Source organism: Numida meleagris, chromosome 27 (genome assembly GCF_002078875.1).
Source record: "Numida meleagris isolate 19003 breed g44 Domestic line chromosome 27, NumMel1.0, whole genome shotgun sequence".
NCBI classification, from domain to species: domain Eukaryota; kingdom Metazoa; phylum Chordata; class Aves; order Galliformes; family Numididae; genus Numida; species Numida meleagris.
Genome location: NC_034435.1, coordinates 162,217 through 186,147, shown reverse-complemented (window position 1 = coordinate 186,147; position 23,931 = coordinate 162,217). Strand labels below are relative to the sequence as shown.

Here is a 23,931-nt window from a genome sequence, read left to right as displayed (position 1 = left end):
AGCAGCAAATGAACTTGGCATTGCACCCTAGCAGCTGCTGACTGCCCACAGATTTCTGTAAGTGTTCATAAGGGTTCATAACCAATGTAAACTGTGTTCAGACCTCCTACGACAGCTAATGGCACCACCCTGGGTCCCAGGTCAGATATATTAGTGAAACCTTCATTCAGCAGCATTCTTGAACACAACTGTGGAGGCACTAAACTGTATCAAGTGTATCCTGGGGAACCTACTACTTTCATCTGGAGACAGCACCTACTCACACAGTGGGTCTCCAAGGGAAGCAGTGGAAGAAGCTCTATGTGGTTAACCTGCTCATGCATTCCTCCTGCTGAACGGATTGATGCTATGAGAAATCCCCAACAGGAGCAGACGACATCCCAGGACAGATTAGGAGGAGCACAGCCAGCAGGACCAGTGGAACTATTCCCCTCTCCTCTAGGCAATACTGTGGCCACATCTGGAATATTGTTCCAGAGGGATAAAAAGAATGTGGAGGGAGGCCTACTCAGACTAGAAGCTGATGATCTTTGTGACTGCTACAAGCTGTCCTTCTTGCAAACTGCTCAGCTATTTCCTTGTTTCCATGCACTGGACATTGCCCTGCAGATCTCCAGCTCCCCGTTTCTTTTCAGAATGACTGCCTCTCTGCTCAGAGTGGAAGTAGACTTTTCAGTGATCTGTCTGCATCTTGCACTCTCGCTTACATGGTATTTTGACCCTATGTATCTTGGGTGCTGGTGATCTGAGAAAACTCTTGTAAGGATTCATGGAACAGATCTCTGACATGAACTCAGAACAACACTGCACTTATCAGTCCTCAGGCTTTGCTTATCAGCTCCTTAGAAAGACTCTGCTGAACAGCAGTTTAACTTCACAAGATATGACCAATGTCTGTTGCTATTTGTAAGTACAGACATACGGCATCTGTCTAAGGCCCATATACAGTATATTTTCTCAAGCAATGACCAAAAATGGATGCATATAGAACAACATAAACGTAGGAAATAATTTCCCCCAGTATTGCCCTCAGTTCTACCTATTTTCAGTCAAGGATGTCCTGAGATAGATTTGATTTCTATGCATTTAGTAATCTTTGGCAAATGTCTATCCTTTGAACTTCTCTAGACTCTTCTTAACACCTTGTTATCTTGTGGTTAGCACCATAACTTCCTTTAGGAAGAGCTCCCTGGTCGTGTTAAAAACACGGAGATCTTCCCCTGTCTCATCTGCCAGCCTCTGAGGACCAACGCCTGCTTCCAGGAGCATTTTTTTTCCCAGTGGAGTTTGTGGAAAGGCAAGTAGCTGCCATTTACCACAGCTGGCAAATGTCCTATACCTCCTCCACTAAAGGTTTGCTCTTACACCTGTATTTGGGTGTTTAGCTTCCATAATCTGCTCCAGTATATTATACAATTGTATATTATACAATTACACCATTCCTGGTACACACAGTTGAAACTGTGTTAAATACACCTTCTTCTGCTTGTGCACAATCTGCTAACTTTAGGAGTCCCTCAAGCCATCCTGAGAGACAAGTAAATCTGTTTTCTGCTCCACAGTGCATCCATTTTGGGGTGAAACAATTCTGACATCTTACACGGGATTAACAAAAGCCCCTTGGCATGATAAGAGGCAGGTTTTGCTGATAGTTGCTGCCTTTCTTAGGCATTATATTCAGTTTTTTATGTCTTCCAAGATTCAATTAAGAAATATTTATGGTGAAATCAAACCATTTGGCAACAGATTTGGACAATTCACAAAGCACTTCTGTTCGATCAGTTTTAGGAACAGCTACTGGCAGAAATACTATTCTAGATGTCCACAAATCATTTAGTTACTCTTTGCTGTAAATTCACCAACTCAGTGGCAATTTAGCTAATTCCAGGCCAGTGAATATTTTTTATTTGATATTGCAGAAAGAAAGGGTGTCTGCTATCCACAGAAGACCTATTTTACTTATGAGACATGGAAACTCCTCTTTAGAGTATCTGCCCTTTCAACTTATTTTCTTCTCGCGGAGCTCATGCCTGTACAAAGTCAAATAAGAGGAATTTGCATCAATATCACTGCTGCATTCTCTAGCTGGATAGGACTGAAGCTTGTGGCTTTTCCAGGGAAGATGATCTTGCCTCTCCACTGAATCATAGGAAATTTTTCCTATGATTCAAAATTCTTTCTGCTATTGATCTCAGCCTGATTCTTTGCTGGGCCCCAGGGATCATCTCACACAATAAGTGGGAACACCACTGCAGGCAGTGGAGATCACTAGCGGGACAATAATTACTGCCAAATGTGATAGTGGTTTTTGTCCGTGTATCTTTCCATCTACAGGGATTTGGGATTGTGTCATGGTGCGAGAATAAATCCGAAACAATGCTGACATTTGGATTCCTGGCCTGAAGTGGAGCTAGGGATCTTGAGGGGAGTTCTTGACTTACTCAATCCCTCAAATGTATTGCAAGTACTTCTTCCAGTGGTTTACCAGTTTCACAAGTCTAGGACTGGGCTATCTGCACATTCACTGCGTACTTTCCCAAGCCTATACATGTTCATGTGACAGACAGTTTGATAAGTAATTAGCAAACTAGAAAGACGAGCAATGCCACTAGAGAAGCCAGCTGTCTTTATCAATAGATACACAGAAGTAGAAATATGCCAGGCAACCCCGTTTAATGTAAGGATAGCGACTCAGTCCCAAAAACGAGGTGCTTAAAGGCTCCTACCAGAGAAACAATTCTCTTGTTCTGTAAAGCAGCATATTTTATATTTAACTTTTAGGAATAAGTTTGTCCCAGGGATTTCACTTAAATTTGGTGCTAAGAAACCAGTTTTAAAGGTGCAGAAATGCACATTTAAACTTCTTGTTAACACCAGCAGAAGTAATGCACTTGGAAGGAGGCAGCATTTATTTTGCTGGGTAAAACAGAAAGTAGTCACAACTCAACATTCTGAAGTTGCTTGCTGAGCAGAGCTACAGATCACTTTCCTAGGGCTATCAGGAATACCCAGACTGAGACCACCACGGTGTCGCTGAGAAGAGCCCAGGATGGGGCTGTTTCATGCTGTGTCTGGCACAATCACCAAAGTTCTCTGCCACGGGGTGACATGCATGTACCAAGACAGAGACAGCAGGTAGCTGACCCAGTGTGGGACCTGTCCAAGTAGGAGATGCTAATCTGTGACAATAGAACTATTTAAATCTGATCTCATTGAAATCCCAGACTTACAATGTCCCTCATATTCCTGCTGGAGACCATTACTCCCTCTGGCCCCTGGAGCTCCCCTTACTTCAGTTCCAAAAACCTCAATCCCACCACCCAAAAAGTGGTGTGAACTGGCACACTGCTTCCTTCTGAGCAAACTCTGGAGCTATCACTGAGCATTTCTCTCATCTGCGTTCCTTAACAATACCAGCCTGCCCTCTGCTTGAGCCCAGACCCAGATGGCACTCAGAAGATCTCAATGTCAGATGCACAAATAGAGCTGAAACTTAAGCATCTAGATTCAGCTGCCAAATAGAACTGGAGATATCCCTGAGGTGACAGCACAGTCACTTAGTCCTGGGATGGGACCAAATGCTTGTTTGTCGAACTACATGGAAACAAAGGTATCCACTTAAAATGACTATGATAGAAATTGGAAGTGAACAGCCTGTTTGTGTTGCAGCTTCTTTTGGGAAGAAATTGTTCTTTGGGCAAAGGATAGAAGACAGGAGCCAGGAGGTTCAAGGTATTTTATAAAGAAGAGGTAAGTGAGATTGGCTGTAGAGTAATGTGGGGAGGGTGAAGAGAAACGAGGCTAGAGAAAAAAGGTATGCTGAAGAAATTTTAGAGGAGAAATGGGGTTGGAACAAAGTGCCAAACAGCAGAGCAAGGAAGAAGAGCCATGGAAAGCTCTTAGGGCAAATGGAATTGTCCCTTGTGCATTGATTCTCAATTGCAGACCTCCTTAAGGAAACAGGAGCTCTACAAAGAGGGACAAGAGTATATCACTGAGCTCTCCTCCTCCCAGATGGGCTCCAGCCAAGAAGACACTGATATAAGTAAACGGAGACTTATCTTTTTCTCGGTTATTGCAGTTAACAGAAAGGAAGTCTTAGTTTAAACGATTATTTTAATATCTGTTTTTATGTTTTAGTTACTTTTCCTAGAGAATGGATGATTAAACATAGCCTTGATGCTTAAATTAGGGAAGTGTACAATATCAGAATATATACTGTATAGCTAAGCAATGATGTAGCTTAAAATAAAGATATTCATGGTTACTGTTTTCATTATTATATTAAAAAATGGTGAGAAATTTTTTTTTCCAGGTGGCTCTTACACTTTTAATACATATTTAATTACCTTTGGATTGAAATTGAAACAGCATTAAAATACATCACCAAAACACTTATCAGAAAATTCTTTGCCTTCAGAACTGATTTATAAATTGAAGGAAGCACTGTGATACCAGTGACACGCTCGTGGGCGAACTCTAAAAGGTATCTTCTCAAGGGTGAGATGGGATTTCTTGCTTCCAATCACAACCTTCTCTGGGATTTTAAAATCAGTGCATCCCATCCTCTCAGTGCACGTTTATATTCATAAAGCAGAAGAAAAAATAAAATTCCCTGGTTTATCATTCCCAGACATTAAATTGCTTTGGCTGAATAAAAAAGTTGGCTGCCTCATATTTATGATGGGCTTCGGCTGAGAAGGCTTGAGTGGGCCTTCATACTGTGTGCTGGAACTCCTCTGCCCTCAAGGAAATTTTGAAATTTGAATTCTGCATTTCCAACTTAATTAGGAGGGCAACTCGGACTACTCTGGGGACAGCCCATTTGAAATACATTGTTTTTAAAGACTACACGCAGATCTCCCTAAGCCTCATTTCCCTTTTCCTGCCGAGATGCAGCTAACTCAACACATCTGAGCCCTCTGATGAAGGCAATGGACCAAGAGCATACAACAAGGCGAAGTCTCATCGCAGACCTCTGGATCTCCAGCTCAGGCTCCAAAGCTCTCCCTCCACATCTCTGTGCACCTCAGGCACAGGTCTCACAAAGACTCTGGACACACAGAGAGGGAAAGCCAAGCTGAGGTGGCTGCCTGGCCACTACTGACACAACTGACTTACAGCAAAATAAATCCTTATGCTTACAGTGAAGCTGTGCTCAAGTTCTGTGGACCCAAGCCATGCAAAGCTGAGTGCAGGGCATACACACCCTGCAAAATAACATTGCACACGTGCATGGTCAGCATTTAAGAGCTGTACCTTGGCTCTTTCTGGCACACAACAGTAACCTCAGCTCACTGCAAATCGTTAGGGCATTTTGCCAGAGCCCCAAAGCATTATTAATCATGAAGTTACGAGTAGGCTCTTCTGTGCTATAAGTTAGCAGGTATTTCCTCTCAAGATCTATGAGCTTAAATAGACAGTATATACAGGGGATAGAAAAGGCACCTTGAAAGAGAGAGCAGAACTATGCTCATATTAATACACATTTGGTTTCTTTTTACCTTACTTACAACTAGAGAATGCAAGTTTTATTTTGCTTATGACAGTAATTCTATCAAAAATTACTTCCCCTCTCCTGCCAAAAAAGCCTTATGTCTTTAATGCATTATCTCTGTTGTGGACTCGGAAACGGGCAAACTGAGCCAAAATTAATGATTTTGCATTTTAATGAGTTATTTCAAGTTGACAAAACTTTCCTTTTCCTGTTGGCATCTCTGTTTTGACATAAATGCCCTGACATTTAAAAAAAAACAGCATAGTCATCTCATTTATTTAAAGGGCATTAATGGTTAATTACCATATGTTGGGAGTTTAGCTCCTGTAATTTTCAGCACAACGAGCCATAGAACCCAAGACTCTCTCCCAATTTTTTCCTGTTCTAGAAAGACAAGCTTATCTCTACAGCTGGCTTACCAAAAATATATGAACAGAGAATAAAATAATTTAAAAATTAATGTGTGATTGTTTTTCAGTTTCATAAAAGGAAAGAAGAAAAATGCAAAGAAAGGCTTGCTTTCACAAGACTATATGCATCTACTTTGGTTAATGGCAACTTCAAGACCAATAATGTTTACAACCTTTTTTTTTTTTTGGCAATGTTTGTCCATAACATCTTTCGTTACAGATCTTTTCTTTGTCGCTAATTCTATTTTTTCCCTTTATTCAGATCTTCAAGCATTTTGTATGAATGATGGCAGGGGAGACTTGTCTTGTTTGCCTGAATCCTGTATATTGGCAAGAAACCACAGAGTAGACTTTTCTTTGAAAGAGACTGAAAGTGCAACTGATTTCCAGGAACTCCATAACACTTTAATTTGGAAAGCAGCATTACTGACTCTTCCATCTTATTTTCCCTTCATACTCTGAAATAAATCAAACTTCAAATCCATTTCTTAAAGATTCCAAACAAGACCCTATAACCTATTACATTTTATGCCAGACAATCTTTTACCATGCCAGTCTTAAAAATGCCATAATGTTTCCTGCCAATAACAAGAGCAAACAGCTTAGGCCAGAAGCTCAAGATTAACCATTTCAAAACATAAATCAAGACATCAAGAAAATTTAGGAATGAGAGTCCTAAGTAAGAAGCTGTTGTGTTAATATTGTTCCTTCTGTTGGTTACAGTATTTCTCTGTAGGCATTATCACTAAATAAAGGTTTACATGTGTGGAGTACATGGATATGGAAGCAGTCAAAATGTTCTCAAGGAGCAACTGAAACACAGTGAAAGAAGCTCCAGCCATACCTTTACTGAGGTATTGTCACCTTAAACTCGCTTTTATCAGGTCTTGGAGCCGGGAGGCCTACATCCTGCCCAGGGCAGGAGTGTGATGGGAGAAGGCAAGAAAACTTTGCTAGTTTTCCATGCTCTTCCCTGCCACGTTCTTCCTCACTGTTACTAACTGGAGATGCCCCAAAGCTGTCTCCTTGAAGATGGAAAGTCCTTTGTGCAGAGTGCATTGCAGGGGCTTATAAGAAAACCATACTTGATGTGTGGGCAACCAACAGTTCCTTTCAGGCAACAACTCTTTAGGTAGATACATGCAGTTTCTCTTGTTGGAGTTGGTAAAATATGCCACAAATTTGCTTATTTAAGTGTTTCTATCACCCTGGTTCAGGGTCTTTATCAGAAACAACACACACACTCTGTAAGTGGGAGTCTGGCTGCATGAACTGTAAAATTAAGAAATTGAACATTTTAGCTTCCAGTGCTTTTTAGTAGCACCTTGGTTCCTACTCTAAACAAGAATTCATTTTCAAGGGAACTTTCTACCACTCTGAGGTCAATAATTTTTTTTTTCCTTAACAAGGAGTCAAAGTTGAGCTTCTGCATTTAAAGGACTCCAACTCTGGGACTGTGGGAATACCAATAGCTCACTGAACTTACGCTAGTGGCTGGGATGGTAACAGTGCAGGAAAAGATTTGGTGACACCTGCTGAAGCCATATTCCTTTTCATTAAATCAATGAAAGTATTATCCTCAACCTTAGCAGCGGCACAATCAGGCCCATAATGATGAAACACGTTGCTTTTTTAAAAAGGATAAGCTCTTTATAAAGGCTTGTTTCCAATAAACCTAAAGTAACAGTGGGGAAAAAAATTACAATTCATTCTGGTAAAAAAATATCCTGGTGTTTGTCACACAGAGCACCTGAATATGGACTGATATTTTTGCTGAGTAAATAGGAGAGTTAATAATCCCCGCTTACAGAACAGCAGATGCCACGAGACACGTGGGACTTGGCTGTGGTTTTACTGTGCCCTGCTCCTACCAGGACTCCAGGTTGATGCAGACTGGTTTTGCCCCTGAATGGGACAGCCCTGTGCTCTGCTAATCTCTGGCTGCTCGCCCCTGTTCAGCATCATCCTCTGCACAAACATTCCGGCTGCAACCAGATTAGGAAAGCGATGCCAGCAGTAATGCAAGAGAGGGAGTGGTGTGATGGTAAGATCCCATTATGCAAGGACAACACAGCTGATAACAGCTAATAATTACCATACTAAGATGCTTGGGGAACTGCAGTGTCAGAGATCAGGTCAGATTAAAGTGCTGCTGGAAATCATCTGCTCTGTGCACATCTCAGTGAATTGGAAAAGCGGTGAAGCTGGTCTATGCTGTGCCCAACTCTCTCTGACATTGAACATCATCACAGCGTCAATTTTAATTTAAATGGTTGCCAGAGAGCCCAGAATCACAGCCTGTAGCTGCTCCCCACAAACCCCGTACCTAAGCTTCCAAGCTGGGGTGCATGGAGAGTTTAGTTTATCTGCACCCCATCAATTCCTCCTGTCTTTTGCAGTCAGTGTGCCCTTCCTCTCCATTCCTCACAACTCACTGAGGTGGTTCTCTGTCTCTCTGCATAGATCAGAGCAATAGAAGAGGTACGATGCATGTCCTTCTTTCCGCAACATTCCATCTTCATCCATCTTCTCAATTGCAGTGGCCATTTCCTAATTAATGGGCTTGACATAATTAGTTTCATTTAAAGTCAGACTATAGCTGAGCCTTTATTCTGACTTGAAAAAAAAATAGGCAGCCATGAACTTACAGGAAATCATACTGCCAGCAAACAGCTCAGCTGGCTGCAGACTAATCATCTTTTCTTTCCCCTTTGTTAAACACATTCTTGCTCTTGGAAGCTGTTCAGTAGTTCATTAAACTAATAATCCTATTCAAATCCTACTTCACAAATGGATTTGTCAGTGCTGTTCCTTTCAGGAGACAGTAATTCTAAATTGCCTCTACTTTAATGGGTTTAAGGACAGATTAAATCACAGCTTTGGCTGTGATTTGTTACTCCACATTACTTCATTATTTGTTATTTGTAAAGGCATTGGTGAATAACACATTTGTTTACTTGCATTTATTTCATTCTTTGCATTTATTCCATACTTTCCCCTTATTAAAGGAGATTGGGAAGGGAACAGCACCATTTTCCAATAGAACCATATACATTCCTGGATTTCAGCAGTGGTGACAGCAACAGTGGGTCACCTCCACTGGTGCAGATATATACAAGCGCAGCATGCAGCTCTTGTTCATCATTGGTGAAAATGCACAGCTAATGGTGGTGACAAAGGCGAAAAATAGTGTTTTGTAGCTGAGAATCTGCTCTATCAAATAGTGTTATTGTGGTCTCTGTATCATGTTGTTTCAATGGAAGTAATTAGAAGGTGTTACTTTTGAAGCGACCTACATACCTAATTGACTATGGCTTCCCGTAAAGTCACCGGAGACCAAAGCAGAGCAGATATCCAGAGCTGCTTGGGCTTACATGAGGCTTTCCTGGGAAACCCATGGGGAATTACTCATACAGTAGGAATGTGTGCTACATGCAGGAGTAGGAAGGAACACCAAATACATGCTTGCATATTTCATTCTTCCACAGTTGGTAAACGTTTCCCCATGTAGCAAGCTGGAAAGTGGAAGATACCTGGGTCACGCTTCTTTGTCCAGTTCAGGTGTGATCCTTATTTCCTGCCCAAATTTAAATCAAACTAAATGTAGAGACAGAGATAATCCATGGTTCCATCCACCCAGGACAAAAGGAGGGGCACAGAAGAATAATTGGTAGAACAAGAACCAGCTCTAGTTTGTCAAAGTAGGTTGCTCTTCCTTACGTTCTCTATTGCACACATTTTTCTGTCTGTCATACTCCACTTTGGGAGCAAAAACATCTCTGCCGTGGACAAAATGATCTGTTCATGGCATGTTAACATTATAAAAGGCTTTTAAGATCTGGCAAGATAGGAGGTATTAAGTATACTGTATGAAAGGAAAATGCATCTTATTAACTTGCACTGGCAAAACAAATTCTTTCAACGAACAAAAAGTCAGGGTTATGGATATCTCTGAAGCCTCAAGTAGAAGGCTTCCATAAAAGGGAAGAGGAAGGAGAACTTAGGACTATGTACAGTACCATTACCATTAGATCTGACCAAAGAACAATGAAATCTGTTTGCCTCTTTCCTTACATTCAGTAATGGCCTACAAATTTTTGAGCACTGTCACCAAAAACAGAGAGTAACCAAGCTGGGCAGCTGGCCCACATCTTACACAATCATCAGACTGAGAAAGGCAAGCCACCAGTTCAACTCCATGTAATGCAGCTCAGCTTCACTGTATTTTAATTCTGCAAGTCTCAGAACTAAAGAAAGTCTTAGAAACAAAGATATCTCAAATGAAAGCTGAACTGAAATCAGTGTATCTCTCTAAAAAAGAAAGTTGTGGGTCTTGGAAAGCAAATTCCTAAGCAAATATTTGAAGTACTGCCATGAACACTATTGAAATACACTATGGTTAAATATATTTAGAGGTTCAAAGGTATGTTAGAGGTGTGGCATTGTAGGACAGATGATTGCAGTAGTCAAGATATGCCACCTGCATACCTACACTACAAAATAATATCAAATTAAAATTAAAAAAAAAAGAGAGAAAAACTACCATTTAAACTTGCAGCACTAAAATTTACTGTTCATTAATTTATTTTTCTGCTATAGCATTAGTCTGTGAGTAAACCAAGCCTTAAATTATAACTTTTCCGATTGTCCCAAAGAAGAGTAACAAATGTGGTTAGACAGATCAGGAAAGATGCTCAACCATGAGTGCACCTCTCTACACTTGTTTCTAGACAGAACAGGATCAGAGACTAGCACAGTTCTGGGAATCTACAAAAGCAATGGGTCTGTAACTCTGCAGGGGACGGCTTTTGCTGGTTGACAGCCGCATCTACACCAGTGCAGTTAGTGACATCGGTTGCTGTATTCTCAGCCCAGGAAAACACTACTTGAAACATCATTCTTCAATAGATTTCTCATCTCAAGGGGTTTATCTGCTTGTGAGAAAAGAGACTTTAAACAGACAGTTCACTGATGGGCTGGAAATCCTGAAGGAGAGATTTGGACACAGAACACAGGAGATTCTCAGGGTCACTTGACACAGAGCATGGGAAGTGCCCGAGGCACGAGCCCAGCCACTGTGCTTTGGCAGTGCTCTCTGCATTGCCCACCATCATTCTCTCCCTAACAACAGACTGCTCTCCCAAGGGCCAAGAAACAATGAATCTTCAGTTATCTTAATTTATACTTGCTAAGATGTCTTTAAACAGACCTTGCACGTATCCCAGTGGAGCTTTTTCTCTTGCTATAGCAATTGCTTCAGAGAGTATTAGGAAAGCAGAGAGAAAACCAAAGAGCCAGTGGTGTGGTCCTTAGTTCTCAGCAGGGGATTTGGAGCCAGACACTTCAGGCCTGATCCTGATCCTGTCTCAAACTTACTGTGTGGCCTTCAGTTGCTTACACAACAAATAATTTGGTATTGCTCTACTTCTGTGTTGGCCAACCAACGTCTGAGGCTTTGGAGAAAAGTTTTCAGAAGTCATTTCTAACTTGGGAACTCGGGCTTCATTTTTTAAAGCATATGGCATTTGGATGCTTCACATCCACCAAAACTCAGAAGAATTTAAGCTCCAAGTCATTTCTGAAAACAGTGTCTGGCCACCTAAATCATTGAGTTTCATAAGATCACTGGATTCTAGTAACCTCCTCTCAGATCCTGTGAGGAATGGAAATATCATTTCTATGCTCTGCCCTTCCTTTTTCCTCACAGGGATACACAAGATAGAATAATCAGTGAACACATGAAGTAACTCTATTTCTTTCTCTGTCCATTATGAAAATTGTCATCAACCACCTCCAGCCCCGGGCAGCCACAGTCTCTGGTCTGGCAGACTGTCATCTTATCCTTTGCAAGAAATGTCCTTCATTTCCTTAATCATAAAGATTTGGAATGTTTTAACTGAATGGACTCAAAGATACCTGAAATAATCACAGCAAAAGTGCTTAGGGATTTTACTGAGAGAGAAACAGCGCATCCCCGCTCTGTGAGTGAGCTAATGGCCACTTTTGGTATCCAGTTTTGAGAAGACCAAACCCATAGGACAGCTGCTGTCCATCATTTCCAAATCCACCACAGCAGAAGCAAGTGGCCATGCACTTTATAATTCTGTGAGCAAATGTTGCAAGCACCATGGCCCTGCCTGTTGCAGCTCTACTGCCAAGCTCTGTGTTCCAGCTCCAGGCCAAACATGCACATTTGATTGTCTGGGCTGAAAGCATGGCGCTCCATCCCATTCAAGAAGCATTCCCCAGCAAGTTCTGGAGGACTCTGGCACAGTCCAAACTTTGCGCGTGTATCACGTTCTGCTCTGTTTCTGCCCACTAACACAGGAACGTTTTCCAAGAACTACAGCCAGGCAGACTTAAAATAACCCAGAATCAATTCTAGGGCCAGGAACCATCTTGAGAGCATGCAAATACAGCTGAGCTCCAGCACAAGCTTCAGTATTCTCTAGCTGAGCCCTGTCTCCCTGCTCAAGTGGAAAATCCTCAATGGTCCAGCTCTCATATCAATTTTTCTACAGATGAGACCACAAACCCCAACTTTACTTCACAACAGATGACTTAGCATGTACACCTGCCCATTAGCAATGGTAGAGAGAACAACTATCGATGTAAAAGCAGCCAGCAGTATAACCCACAACATCAACTGGTAGCATGGCAGAGACTCCTGGGTCAAAACACCAGTCAACAACATCCTCACTGGTGATGGAAAGACCAGCCAGAGCCATCCCTCCAGGTAAATGCCCATGCTTCTTCCCACCTGCAGGCAAGACATAGAGGACGCCTCACAGTAGTCGTGCACGAGCCCAAAACTGCTGTGATTCACTTATCAAAGCAGAAGAGCTCAGTGCACAGCGCTCCATTCACACAACAGTCCAGGTTCTCTGCCTGCTTTGCTATTCCCCGTGGCAAGAGCTGTCCTCCTACCCTATGTCTCCGGAGCAGATTCCTTCCTGAGCTCAAGGAAAGGGCAGAAAAGCAATTCCGTAGGCATGTTACTATGTGCTACAATAATAAACCAAGCTCTGCTTTATAAAATAGAAATGAACATTAAACGTACCCTCGTAAAGTGTCTTGGCCTCTTCTTCTCACTCTGTTTGCTGGCTGTCTTTCCTCATAGCCTGCAAATCTGTCTGTCTGCATGTCCCCTTCATATTGACCCAGGGCTTGTTCCACATACAAAACTGCTGTACATCCCAGCATGAACCTGGCCAGCCACAATACCCCCATGATGGCACAGATTCCACGGTTCCTGACTGCCCCGAAATCTTCTTCCAGCTGGAGGGTCCCTGCTGCCTTGGTGGAGGATGGATTTTGGCAGCAGCCCTTAAATGCCGCGGTGCCTTCCTGCCGTTCTCTTTCTAGAAGCAAAGACAGAGGAAAGAGAAACAAACAAGTGTTCTTAAGGGCTTTCACATTTTTAAAATGACTGTTGACCCCAGGTTGCCCCTCCCCAGAGTTAACACAGTGAGGTCATACAGTCAAACTGAGCATGGCTCCTTGTACATGCAGCCAACATGCTCACAATGTCACTTCTCACCATATCATTGCCAAAGCCCTCCTTTCCCAAGAGGTAGGAACCAATTGATCTCCAAGACTCATGACTCTGCCCTTGCATCCATTTTCCTGCCCTTCTGGTAGGGAAATGAAGAGTGACCATAGAGCATCTGTCCTCAAAGCCCCTGGTATCAGATTATGCTACTGAATTCAGCACAGTGCCTGAGTTCAGAGGAGCAAAGTGAGATGCAGAGCTATGAAGCAAGAGGAGACCAGCACTTCAAGGAAGAGTGGATCCTTCCCAGGCCTCACTGTATTCTATTCTAGCCGGGCCAGGGCATGGAATAGAGACCAATTGCTTGAAAACAACCTCCAGATACCTGGTAATTTGAGCAGTCAGAGGGAATGCTAGGAAACATATCAGAGCCACATGTATGCCAGTGCTCAGGTAGGCATAAGGGTCACTGTGGGCTGGAGGGGGTTGTAAGATTGTGATCTGGGGCTAGAGGATGAAGACAGTGCATTAAGCTAAGCCCGGTTTCCATGACAGAGGACAGAGGTAAAGGTGGAGGGGCTGAGCACGCTGAGGGGTGTGGAGGAGCAGAGCCCATGCCTGCCAACACACCTTGGGGTGAGCACAGCAGGGTCAGCTCTCCTGGGCTACAGGCCTGCACCTGAGCACATGCATTGGGCAGGGCCCACCGCCAGGGTTTTGCCCTGAATCACACCAACGCAGCTCCTCAGGCCTGAGAGATTTTCTGCCCCATGCAAGCCTGTGTGGACCAGACCCAGTGACCGGAGTCATGCTTCCTCCCTTGGGGACAGTGATGCGGAGGGACACGAGGTCCTGTGGGCACGCTGAGGACCCTGCACTGGGCCAACAGTGCAGCGCTGCGGCATGAGCCCTGAGGGGCAAACACGGGTCACCTCATGCCATGGGGCACTGAGGTTACAAGGCACAACCGTATCTGGAGCAACTCTGTTTCAGTCCTTGCAGTCATTTGGGTCTGATGCGGCACTGAGAGCACAGGAGGACACCCCAGGGCCAGGGGCACAGCTCCCAGCACCACCAAGCCCCAGGAGGAGAACTCTCGGGCCTCGGGGCCGCCCGAGGCAGCCGGGAGCACGGCCCGGACAGAGGGCGCTCGGAGCGGGAGGGGCGGCGAGGCGGGGTCCATGCAAGCAAGGGGAGGCCCGGGGCTGTGAGGAACGCTCTGCAGAGGTCCCCAGACTGCACCCCCTGATCCTACGCCTTCATATTCCTCCCCCAGCCCGCGCTGCCCCTCCCATTCCCCGCATCTCCCAGCCCCGTCCTGGCACGTCCAAATGAGCGGTCAGCTCCTCCGCTTCCCACCCCCACGCGTCAGGGCCGGGGTCCCTTCCGTCCTCCTCCCGACCGGGAGAGGGCCAGGAGGCAGCTCTCCCCTCCGGACCCCGACGTGTACTCCTCCAGGGAGGAATCCCACCGGCCTCCTCTCCACCCAGAATGGAAATGTCTGGGACAGACAGGGCCCCTGAACTCCCCTGCCCGTCCCCCTGGCTGTCCCACAGCAGCACGTCCCTGCTCCAGCCCAGTCCCACAGCAGGCACAATCAGCCCAGACAAGGCAGAAAGTGAGCCTGAACCAAAAAAAAAAAACACCAACAACAACAACAAAAAAAACCAACCAACAACAACAAACAAAAAACCACCAAAATTAATAATAATATAAATCCTCCCAGCTTCAGAGCAGTGTCCTAGCTGGGAATCTCTCAACTCTTGTGCGCATGCATTTTTCAGGCTCTTAATATTTCAAATGCAGTGAATGAGAAAAGACGAGTGGGAAGGAAAAGGCAGGGCTGGGAGCAGAGGCAGAGACAAAGAAACGGCCCTTCCTGCAGCAGCCCTGCGAGCTCTGCTGCTGCCTTGCTGCACATGCCTGTGCTGTAAGCTGGGATGTGATTATCTTCAGCAGGACAAAAGGGAGAGAATTTACTTCTCTCCCAGAGCTCTATAGGTGGCACACACATGGAAAAGAAGTCTTAAAAAGCACACGTTTTTTACACTTCGAGACATTTCCAGCTTTCATGCAGAAACTTAAACTGAATTAACTCCATTTCCTCACCGAGAAATGAGAAGCATAACAAATGATCGATACATAGGCACGTACCATGAGAGCATTAACAAAATTCTTACTGAGCGTATGGAAAAGTCATTTTACACCATCAAAAGAGAATTTTAAGAAAAGCTCAAAACTTACTTTGAGCTCTGAGAAATTCCATCAAACACCACTTGTAAGAATTGCACTGACAAAGCAAATAGAAAATCAATCACTAAATCAGATTTAAAACTTAGCTGCAAGTTTGGAAGGAATCGGGAAAGACATCTCAAAAACCATGTCTCTGAGTGTGCAAATTAAGTTAACCAAAAAATGTGCAAAACACAATAAAATACAGTTAGGCAAACAAAGAATTGCTCAGTCAATTACAGATAGAAAGAAATCAGATCTTAGCTACGCAGGTCTGGATTTAGTCTGAAACTGTTTAAATACCTTTACGTCCTGGAACTGGTGATGTGCCCAGAGCTCCTTTGTTTAGTGGAGATCTGGGCAGAAAAGAAGGGAATAAAACCCTCACCCTTGAAGGAGAGAAGAAAAGGTACAGCCTAATCCAAATTGAGCAGGGGGAGGGCCTTGCGGCGGAGGAAGGGGTGCAGGAGGAGTGGGAGTAGCAGGAGGACAACCCTACCGCATTCTTGAGCCAAAAGTTTTTAACTTCAAGGAGGGGCTGAGGCGGGGAGGGGGGAGAGGTTGGATTTAGCGTTTGCATGCAGACGTGATTATCACCTAGCCATTCCTCGTGAGCGGAGGGCTCCTTGGCTCACTTAATTAGTGAGCACTTTCAGTTCAGCTGGATGCAGTGACTCCTTGTCCCACATTTAGGCTGGAGCTGCAGGAGGCAGAAGGGCATTAGTAACAGTGACTTCACATCAAAAGGTTTGGTAAAAAAAATAATTCATTTTCAATTTGGGACTGGTTCATCATCTGTTTTTTGAAAAGTGATCGTGTGCTAAGACAAGCAGAAAAAATAAAAAGGTTTCAAATAAAACACAATTTTCTTGCTGATCATTTTCTTGTACTTAGATACAGCTAATATAAAACAAGGCAAGACAGATGACTTGAAGGATAGATGACACAGCCTAGAACCTTCACACTCAAAATTTACCTTGGCTCCAAAAGAGAAAGTCTTTGAAGTTACAAGCACTTCCTCAAGATTAATCAATAATAAATGTACAACGACCTTTGTTTGAATGTCAGATCTGAGTCTAATTCTGCTCTTTGGCTCTGTGCAAACATCTTTTCTCTGCCTTTTGCTAAGGAGTCATTACTGATATCTTTTCTTTATACAGAAAATACAATGCACATGTTCCTCCTCCTCTTTGAACTCTCTCTGCTCCGTGCTGCTGCACACCGTCGGAAGGAAGTGTAGTCCCCAAATGTGGATGGATGACATGCCAAAGTCTCCCCGGAAACCTCAAATCAAGCTGTTTTTCAGGTCAAAGATGTTCAGATAAGTCTGCACCAAATGGACTCCAAAAGGCTGTGCACAGCACACACAAAGCTTCCGCATTGTCCTGCCATGTGGCTCAGAGCTCGGTTACCTTTTTACACGCAGCAGATGAGGGCTCAAACACAGCTCATTTCACAGGGGTGCAGAAATTCCAAGGCAAACCCAAGCTGACAAGGAGATTCAGCTCTTCTCCTGCCCCTCTTTGAAACATCCTCGCTGCCTTCTTTGTTCTTTTCAATTTTCCTAATCAACCCCCTACTGGCTTTATAGAAGTCAGAATGATGCTCAGCCTAATTAACAACAAACTTGTGGAGACTAACAGGGAAAAGGCAGACCTCATTTTCACCAGCAGCCAATAATGGAGCATTTCAAGGAATGCGGCTCTGCCACCAAGTCTGCAGTGTTTTGTAAAGCTCAACAAGATACGAAAACCATTTCCTGGGCCTAATCCTGCAACACTTTTTTCTGTTAAAATAGATGTGAACTTTACCTGATTGAGACGAGCAGAAGCGGGCCCTCAAACAGCAGCACAGCAGTGGAAGCACAAGAAAATACATTTCCCTCTCTAAAAGGCAGCAAGTTGGTGACAACTCTTGATGCAAAAGATTCTTTTCGTCAGTCTAGTCTAGTTTAAGGCTTCCTAACTCCCGCATTGTCTTCATAACAATGTTTACATGAGTATTGGATATTTAAAGGTATTTTGGCACATACAAGTGTGCACAGGGTCTTTGTTGTATTTTCGGAAGTTTCCAGAAATTTATCTGTGACTTTTGACCGTGAAATATTTTAAAAAGCAGGCTTTCAAGTGTCTAAAGCAGGTGAGACTACAATGGAAACATTTTCTAGGTTTATTTTCTAGATTCAAACTCAACCACAGATCTTTTTTTGTTTGTTTGTGTTTTGAAATGCATTTGTAATTCCAGTTAGATTTTATTTGGATCCACAGTTTAGTGTATCTAGGCTAGTAAAGACTGTTGGTTGCGCTTAGAATAGATGCTGTGTTGTGTCTCACCTCTGCCACGATCCTTCTCAATCCATTTCCTCTGTTAATTCAGATGTAACATGAATCTGAGTGAACACATTTAATTAACGTTTCCCAGGTTCATTTGCTCTCCTTTCTCTCAAGCTTCTCTCTCAGGGCTGCAGTTGGACGCAGCTCCGCAAATGTCCGACACGCGAGGGAAATAAACTTTTTCTTTCTACATTCCACACTGAATGGTTAAGAAGCATTTTATCCATTCAGTGTGTTCAGATCCCTATGAACACGATGCTTTTAGCTCCCTCTCTGATTTCTAGACTGAGGCTTTTCAGCACAGCTGCATCTGATTAAGACACAGCAAGTTCCAGGATTCAGACATAGCAGCAAGATCTCCTTCAAAGTCTCATTCAAGCCTCCAACAGTTCTTTATTTCCCTGCCATCAAATGGTTGTTGCTGGCCACATGAAGTTACAAACACTTGTGTACGTTTTGTCTGGCTCTCCATCTGTTTTCCCTCTGGGTAGCTGAGTGTTTGTGCACAACAATATGTTCACCCCAACTGTTCTTAGATCTACCTGGTCCGAGGCACAGCAAGTATCTAAGCATGTAATCTTCCTCTCAAGTTTGTGCCCAATATAAATTTATAGCAAGCCTCAAGCTGGGGATGGGAGACGGTGCTGGAGGAAAGTCATCTTTCTGTCAGGCAGTATGGGGTTCTGTCCCAGCCGCCTGTGAAACAAGAACTGGTGCCTGTGGCAGTGGTGAAACTGCTGGCGTTTCTCTGCTGAATTGTTTTCATGGTCCACTAAATTGCTAGGGAGAAACTCTGGAGTGTAAGGAGAAGTAGGATGGCAAAATGTGCCCCCAGCCAGCTACTCTAGGTAATTAAATAAGAACCAGTTGCCCTTGTGTAGTTTTAAAGAGCCAAATGAAGCCTCTCTATTTGTAGGAATGAAGATCTGTAGACAGATAAGTATCCATCACAGCAGATCTATCTGTAGCAATGTTTGCTACAGGGTAAGTAGAGAAGAAGCTGTTTTAACTAAGGCTGCCTATCCAACTAACATAATTTAGAGGTCTTTTTTAGCTTGGCCTTTGTGATTTCCAAGTCATACCCACAGAAAACTTTCCTTTTCTGTCTGTAAAAATTGTCTTATAAAGATTGTTGCATTCCTGTTGCCTTGAAGAGAAGAAAATATTCCCAGTTCGCTCTTCAGATTTTCATCATACCTTTTTAGGATGCTAATGACTTGATGTGAGCGCTCTGGGTCTCATCATATGAAGGAGTTCCTCATGTGGGCGTTGGTAGAACTCTCAGTACATATGATATTCATATCCTTTTCTCTGAAATTTAACTTCATCTTCTTCCTTTACACCAAACCAATTGCTATAGATCACCTTTTACTAGACTGTTTTGTGTCATATTTGTCTCTCTCCACTTAACTGTGCAATTAAGCATGGGACTTCTGGCCTGCTTTTCACAGTGAATGTCATCTGATACGTTACTTAAGAAAGGCTCAGGGATGGCTATGCTGGTGTAGAGCCTGCGTAACTTAGTAAGTATAGAGGGAAAGAGACAGACTGTAAAATATAGTGAAACATTATTTTCCCAGCATTTTTCATCTTGTAACAAAGTAAAATGTAAAGCTCTAATCGCATTCTTTATATATATATAAAAGTCAGCTGTCATATTGCAAGGAAGGCATTCAAATCGTGTTTTCATAAAATTATCTGATCCATACTGTTTCCAAATGTTTTATTTTCTATCTCAGCTACCTGTGAATCTTAGTGCTTTGGAACTCAGCATTAGAATATGTAAGTAATGCAAGTTCTCTCAGAAAGACATAAAAACAAAAAATAGAATTCCTTCTTATTAAAGGAACAAGTGAACTGTTCAGGAAGTAAATGTGCTTTACATTATGCACTGCAAACTGTCATCTGTTTTACTTTGTTATATCTCATACATGGAAAATAACTATTAATCTGTAAAAGTAATCATTAAATTACTTCCACACTTCCTATCAACCTGCACTGACATCTCATTTAATGAGTATAATTTCAAGCATCTCAAGTAGATGACATCAGTTGCTCTTCTTTTGTCTACTGAAGCCATCATCCCATCACACAGGACCACGGAGCTGTGCTAGTTGTCTTGGATCACCTCCTTATTTTGCATGTGCTTTGATATCCCTTCCAGGAGGATCTGCTCCATGATCTTCCCAGGCACAGAGGTGAAGCTTGCCGACCTGCAGTTTCCTTGATCTTCCATTCTCCCTTTCTTATGGTGGAAAGTGTCTTGGCAACTGCACCAGCCAGTTCTTTCAGGACCCTGTGGGATGCATGTCATTGGACTCCATAGACTTGTACATGTTCGGTCTCATCACATGGTCTTGAATTTGCTCTGCTCTTACAGCGGGAGGGATTTTGTTTTTGTGGGCCTAGGCTGACCTGTGGGCCATAAATAATGCATAGGACCATCCAACAAGGAAGAGAAGAAGATCCTATCTCATAATTTTGGCAGGTGCCATGTGCACCCCATTTAACAACCCTGTGGAAAAATAATGTGAGTTCATCATTAATTATTGTCATTATAATCATTAAAATGCACGGGATGTTTAAGGTCACCAAGAAAGTTGTTAATCCTCTTTTTTTTAGTGTCTGACTTGGCTATCTTGTGGCTCCTTCTCTGGGCAGTACGTGGCATGGGGACCTTAGGAATAAAAGTGTAAAGAGAAAAGGGAACTTGGCTTTTTCTGTCTCTGTCACCAGTGTCCATTTGGATGCTACACATTATCACACCCCTTTCCTGTATTTCTGCATAAACATATAGGAAATTATGTATTCGGTCATTACTAGTGAATGTCAAAAACATACAACAAAGCTGAGTTATGGTTGCTTTAACTTTTCAATTTTTGACTTCATGGAGGGTAATCTAAAATTAGTACATGTTGCTTCTTGTAAGATGACACAATTGCTGTCAGGACAGCAACAATTCTTAGGCATGATGTCATGTAAAACAATCAAAATCAGACTCTTAGATTCAGATTCTTGCTGAGAACTGAGGTCAGAGAATGTGGGATTTATGCTGCTGCTCCATGCTCCCTGCTACGCTGTGTCCTGGCAGGACCGCAGCTGCTCACTCCAGCTTTGAAATGAAGAAATTGGAGATTATATTTAAGGGGGATGGTGTATAATAGCCTGAGGAGGATGCTGCATGGCATGTCCAGAGTCCTGTGTCTGAAAAAACAAGACTTGTCCAAAAATAGGCCAGTTTAAGTGACCTAGGTAGTGGAAGGGAGAGACAATGCCCTGAATGTGCTTTACTGCAAGTTAATAGAGCATCAGGGTTGTCTTCCAGGCCAGGTTTCTGGCAGTACAAAGCAGTAACTCTGCAATTCAGGCTCTGGCATGGCAGGAGCCATGCAGCGGTGTACGCTTGTACAAATAAACCTGGCAAGTTAGCAGAATGTCTGACAGTCTGGGCAGATGGCCTATGGGCAGTCTGCAAGGCTGCCACATGGGAAAGTGGCATGTGCTGCTCACAGAAACTACAGACACTTTTAAAATTACTTTTCACTGTTTACCCATAACAAAAATTTTCTCAGCCTTCCATTGGAGCACAAGTCCCACATAACCTTAATGTTGTGTAGCCAGCAAGTTTTTGATGCTCTTCCTGTTGTTCTACTTTATAATTGTTTTATGTGAGCTCAAGATTTAGCCTGGGAAACAAGTTCCATCTTTTGTGCTGAGACATAATCATGTCATCTCTCTGTGCTTCAAGGTACCACACTCCCAAGTGGGGGTATGCATATGTTTCTTCCGAAACATGATTCGGAAGTGAATAGGAATCAAGCATAAATGCAGGAAATTTCCACAAACTTCCCGTCCAATTTTGTCTCAAACAAACTGAGATCAAAAAAGCTATTAGCACTACATGAAGCATTTAAAAATTGTGAGGAACAAATTCAGACAAAGGTTTCCTCAGGGAAATCATCCTACAACAATCATTTAGTTTGCTTAGGGTTGTCACCAAAACAGACATCAGAAAAGTTTTATCATCCTATTTGACATTCCAAATAATGCATGCCAGATCATTTCACTACCTCACCTTTAACAGAGTCCAGTAATTTTAGTTTCCCTGAAACATCTATTTTAAAAGGTTCTAAGTGAGCATCAATGGAATAGGATTAATGTAATGAAGCCCATAATGACACAGAGTCAGTGGAAAGGATAGCTGATTCCTGTCCTAAGGTCTTGAATAAACAGACAAACTGAGCTGTGTACTGTATACTGCTGCCCACAATTAATGCCAGGCTAGTTTATTGTGTGATGGGAAGTGTTAAATGACGTGCCAGTTCCTTTCCTTTGCCATTAAATGTCACTCCATCTGATCTCCGCTGCATAGAATTTACCACTTCCCCTAGAAATTTTCTTGCATCACTCTTGGATCAATAGGAGTCGATAGAGGACAGCCAACTGCCCAGGTCAGTGACAGCTGATGCCCCAAAATGGGTGCAAGTTAGCCCATCTACTGACATTGGGAAATAGCAATGGCCTTCATCTCCTAGAATACTGCAAAACTGCAGCAGTGCATTCATTATAATAGTCATTTCAATTGGAAGGGATCTACAAAGACATCAAGTCCAACTGGCTGACCAGTTCAGGGCTAACCAAAAGTTAAAGCAAATTAATGAGGACGTTATCCAAATGTCAACACTGACCGGCATAGCACATCCACCTTGCTAGCAAGTCTGTTCCAGAGTTTGACCACCATCACGGTAAGGGAATTTTTCCTAATGTCTAGTTTGAACTTATCTGGCACAACTTTATGCTGTTCCCTCGTGTTATCATAGAATCATAGAATCACAGAATCATAGAATCATAGAATGGCTTGGGTTGGAAGGGACCTCAAGGATCAACAATCTCTAATCCCCCTGCCGCAGGCAGGGCCACCAACCTCCACATCTAATACTAGACCAGGCTGCCCAGGGCCCCATCCAACCTGGCCTTGAACACCTCCAGGGATGGGGCATCCACAGCCTCTCTGGGCAGCCTGTTCCAGCACCTCACCACTCTCTTGGTAAAGAACTTCCCCCTGATATGCTACCTAAATCTTCCTTCCTTCAACCTAAAACCATTTTCCCTTGTCCTGCCATTCCTTACCCTTGTGAAGAGTTGACTCCCCTCCTGTTTGTAGGCTCCTTTTAGGTACTGGAAGGCTGCAGTGAGGTCACCCCGCAGCCTTCACTTCTCCAGGCTGAACAAGCCCAACTCCCTCAGCCTGTCCTTGTAGGGGAGGTGCTCCAGCCCTCTGATCATCTTTGTGGCCCTCCTCTGGACCCTCTCTAACAGCTCCCTGTCTTTTGTTTTGGGGGCCCCAGACCTGGACACATTACTCCAGATGGGGCCTCACAAGGGCAGAGTAGAGAGGGACAATCACCTCCCTCTCCCTGCTGGACACCCCTCTTCTGATGGAGCCCAGGATACCATTTGCTTTCCGAGGTGCAAAAGCACACTGCTGGCTCATGTTCAGTTTTTCATCCACCAGGACCCCCAGGTCCTTCTCTGCAGGGCTACTCTCAAGGATTGCTCCTCCCAGTCTGTATATATGCCTGGGATTCCTCTGGCCCAAGTGCAGAACCTTGCACTTTGCCGTGTTGAACCTCATTAAATTCACCCGGGCCCACTTTTCAAGTCTGTTAAGGTCCCTCTGAATGACATCCCTTCCTTCCATTGTGTCATCTGCATTGCTCAGCTTGGTGTCATCAGCAAACTTGCTAAGGGTGCACTCAATTCCATCATCATGTTCTACCATTGATCATCTGGGAGAAGCAACCAGCACCTCCTTCTCAACTTGCCTTCCTCAGGAAGTTGTAGAGACTAATGAGGTAGCCTCTCAGCCTTCTCTCCAGAACTGGACAAACGAAGCGCTCTCAGCCTCTCCTGACAGTACATGCTTTGCAGCCCTTTTGCATCTTTATTGCCTTCCTCCAGATGCTT

At 43.4% G+C, this 23,931-nt stretch overlaps 1 protein-coding gene across 2 annotated transcripts in view; it reads right to left on the bottom strand.

Annotated features, from left to right (window-relative positions):
• Positions 1 to 16,404, bottom strand: part of LOC110388750 (fibrillin-2-like) — a 128,887-nt gene extending 112,483 nt beyond the window's left edge. For both annotated transcript variants that reach the window (XR_002432970.1, XM_021378308.1), the window contains exons 1-2: positions 15,935 to 16,404; positions 12,968 to 13,268 (exon numbers count right to left, since the gene is read on the bottom strand). Coding sequence is in view for 1 of the 2 variants with exons in the window: in XM_021378308.1 (XP_021233983.1) it covers positions 12,968 to 13,268; positions 15,935 to 16,211 (578 nt within the window). In the remaining variant the exon portion in view is untranslated. The remainder of the gene's footprint in view (positions 1 to 12,967; positions 13,269 to 15,934) is intronic.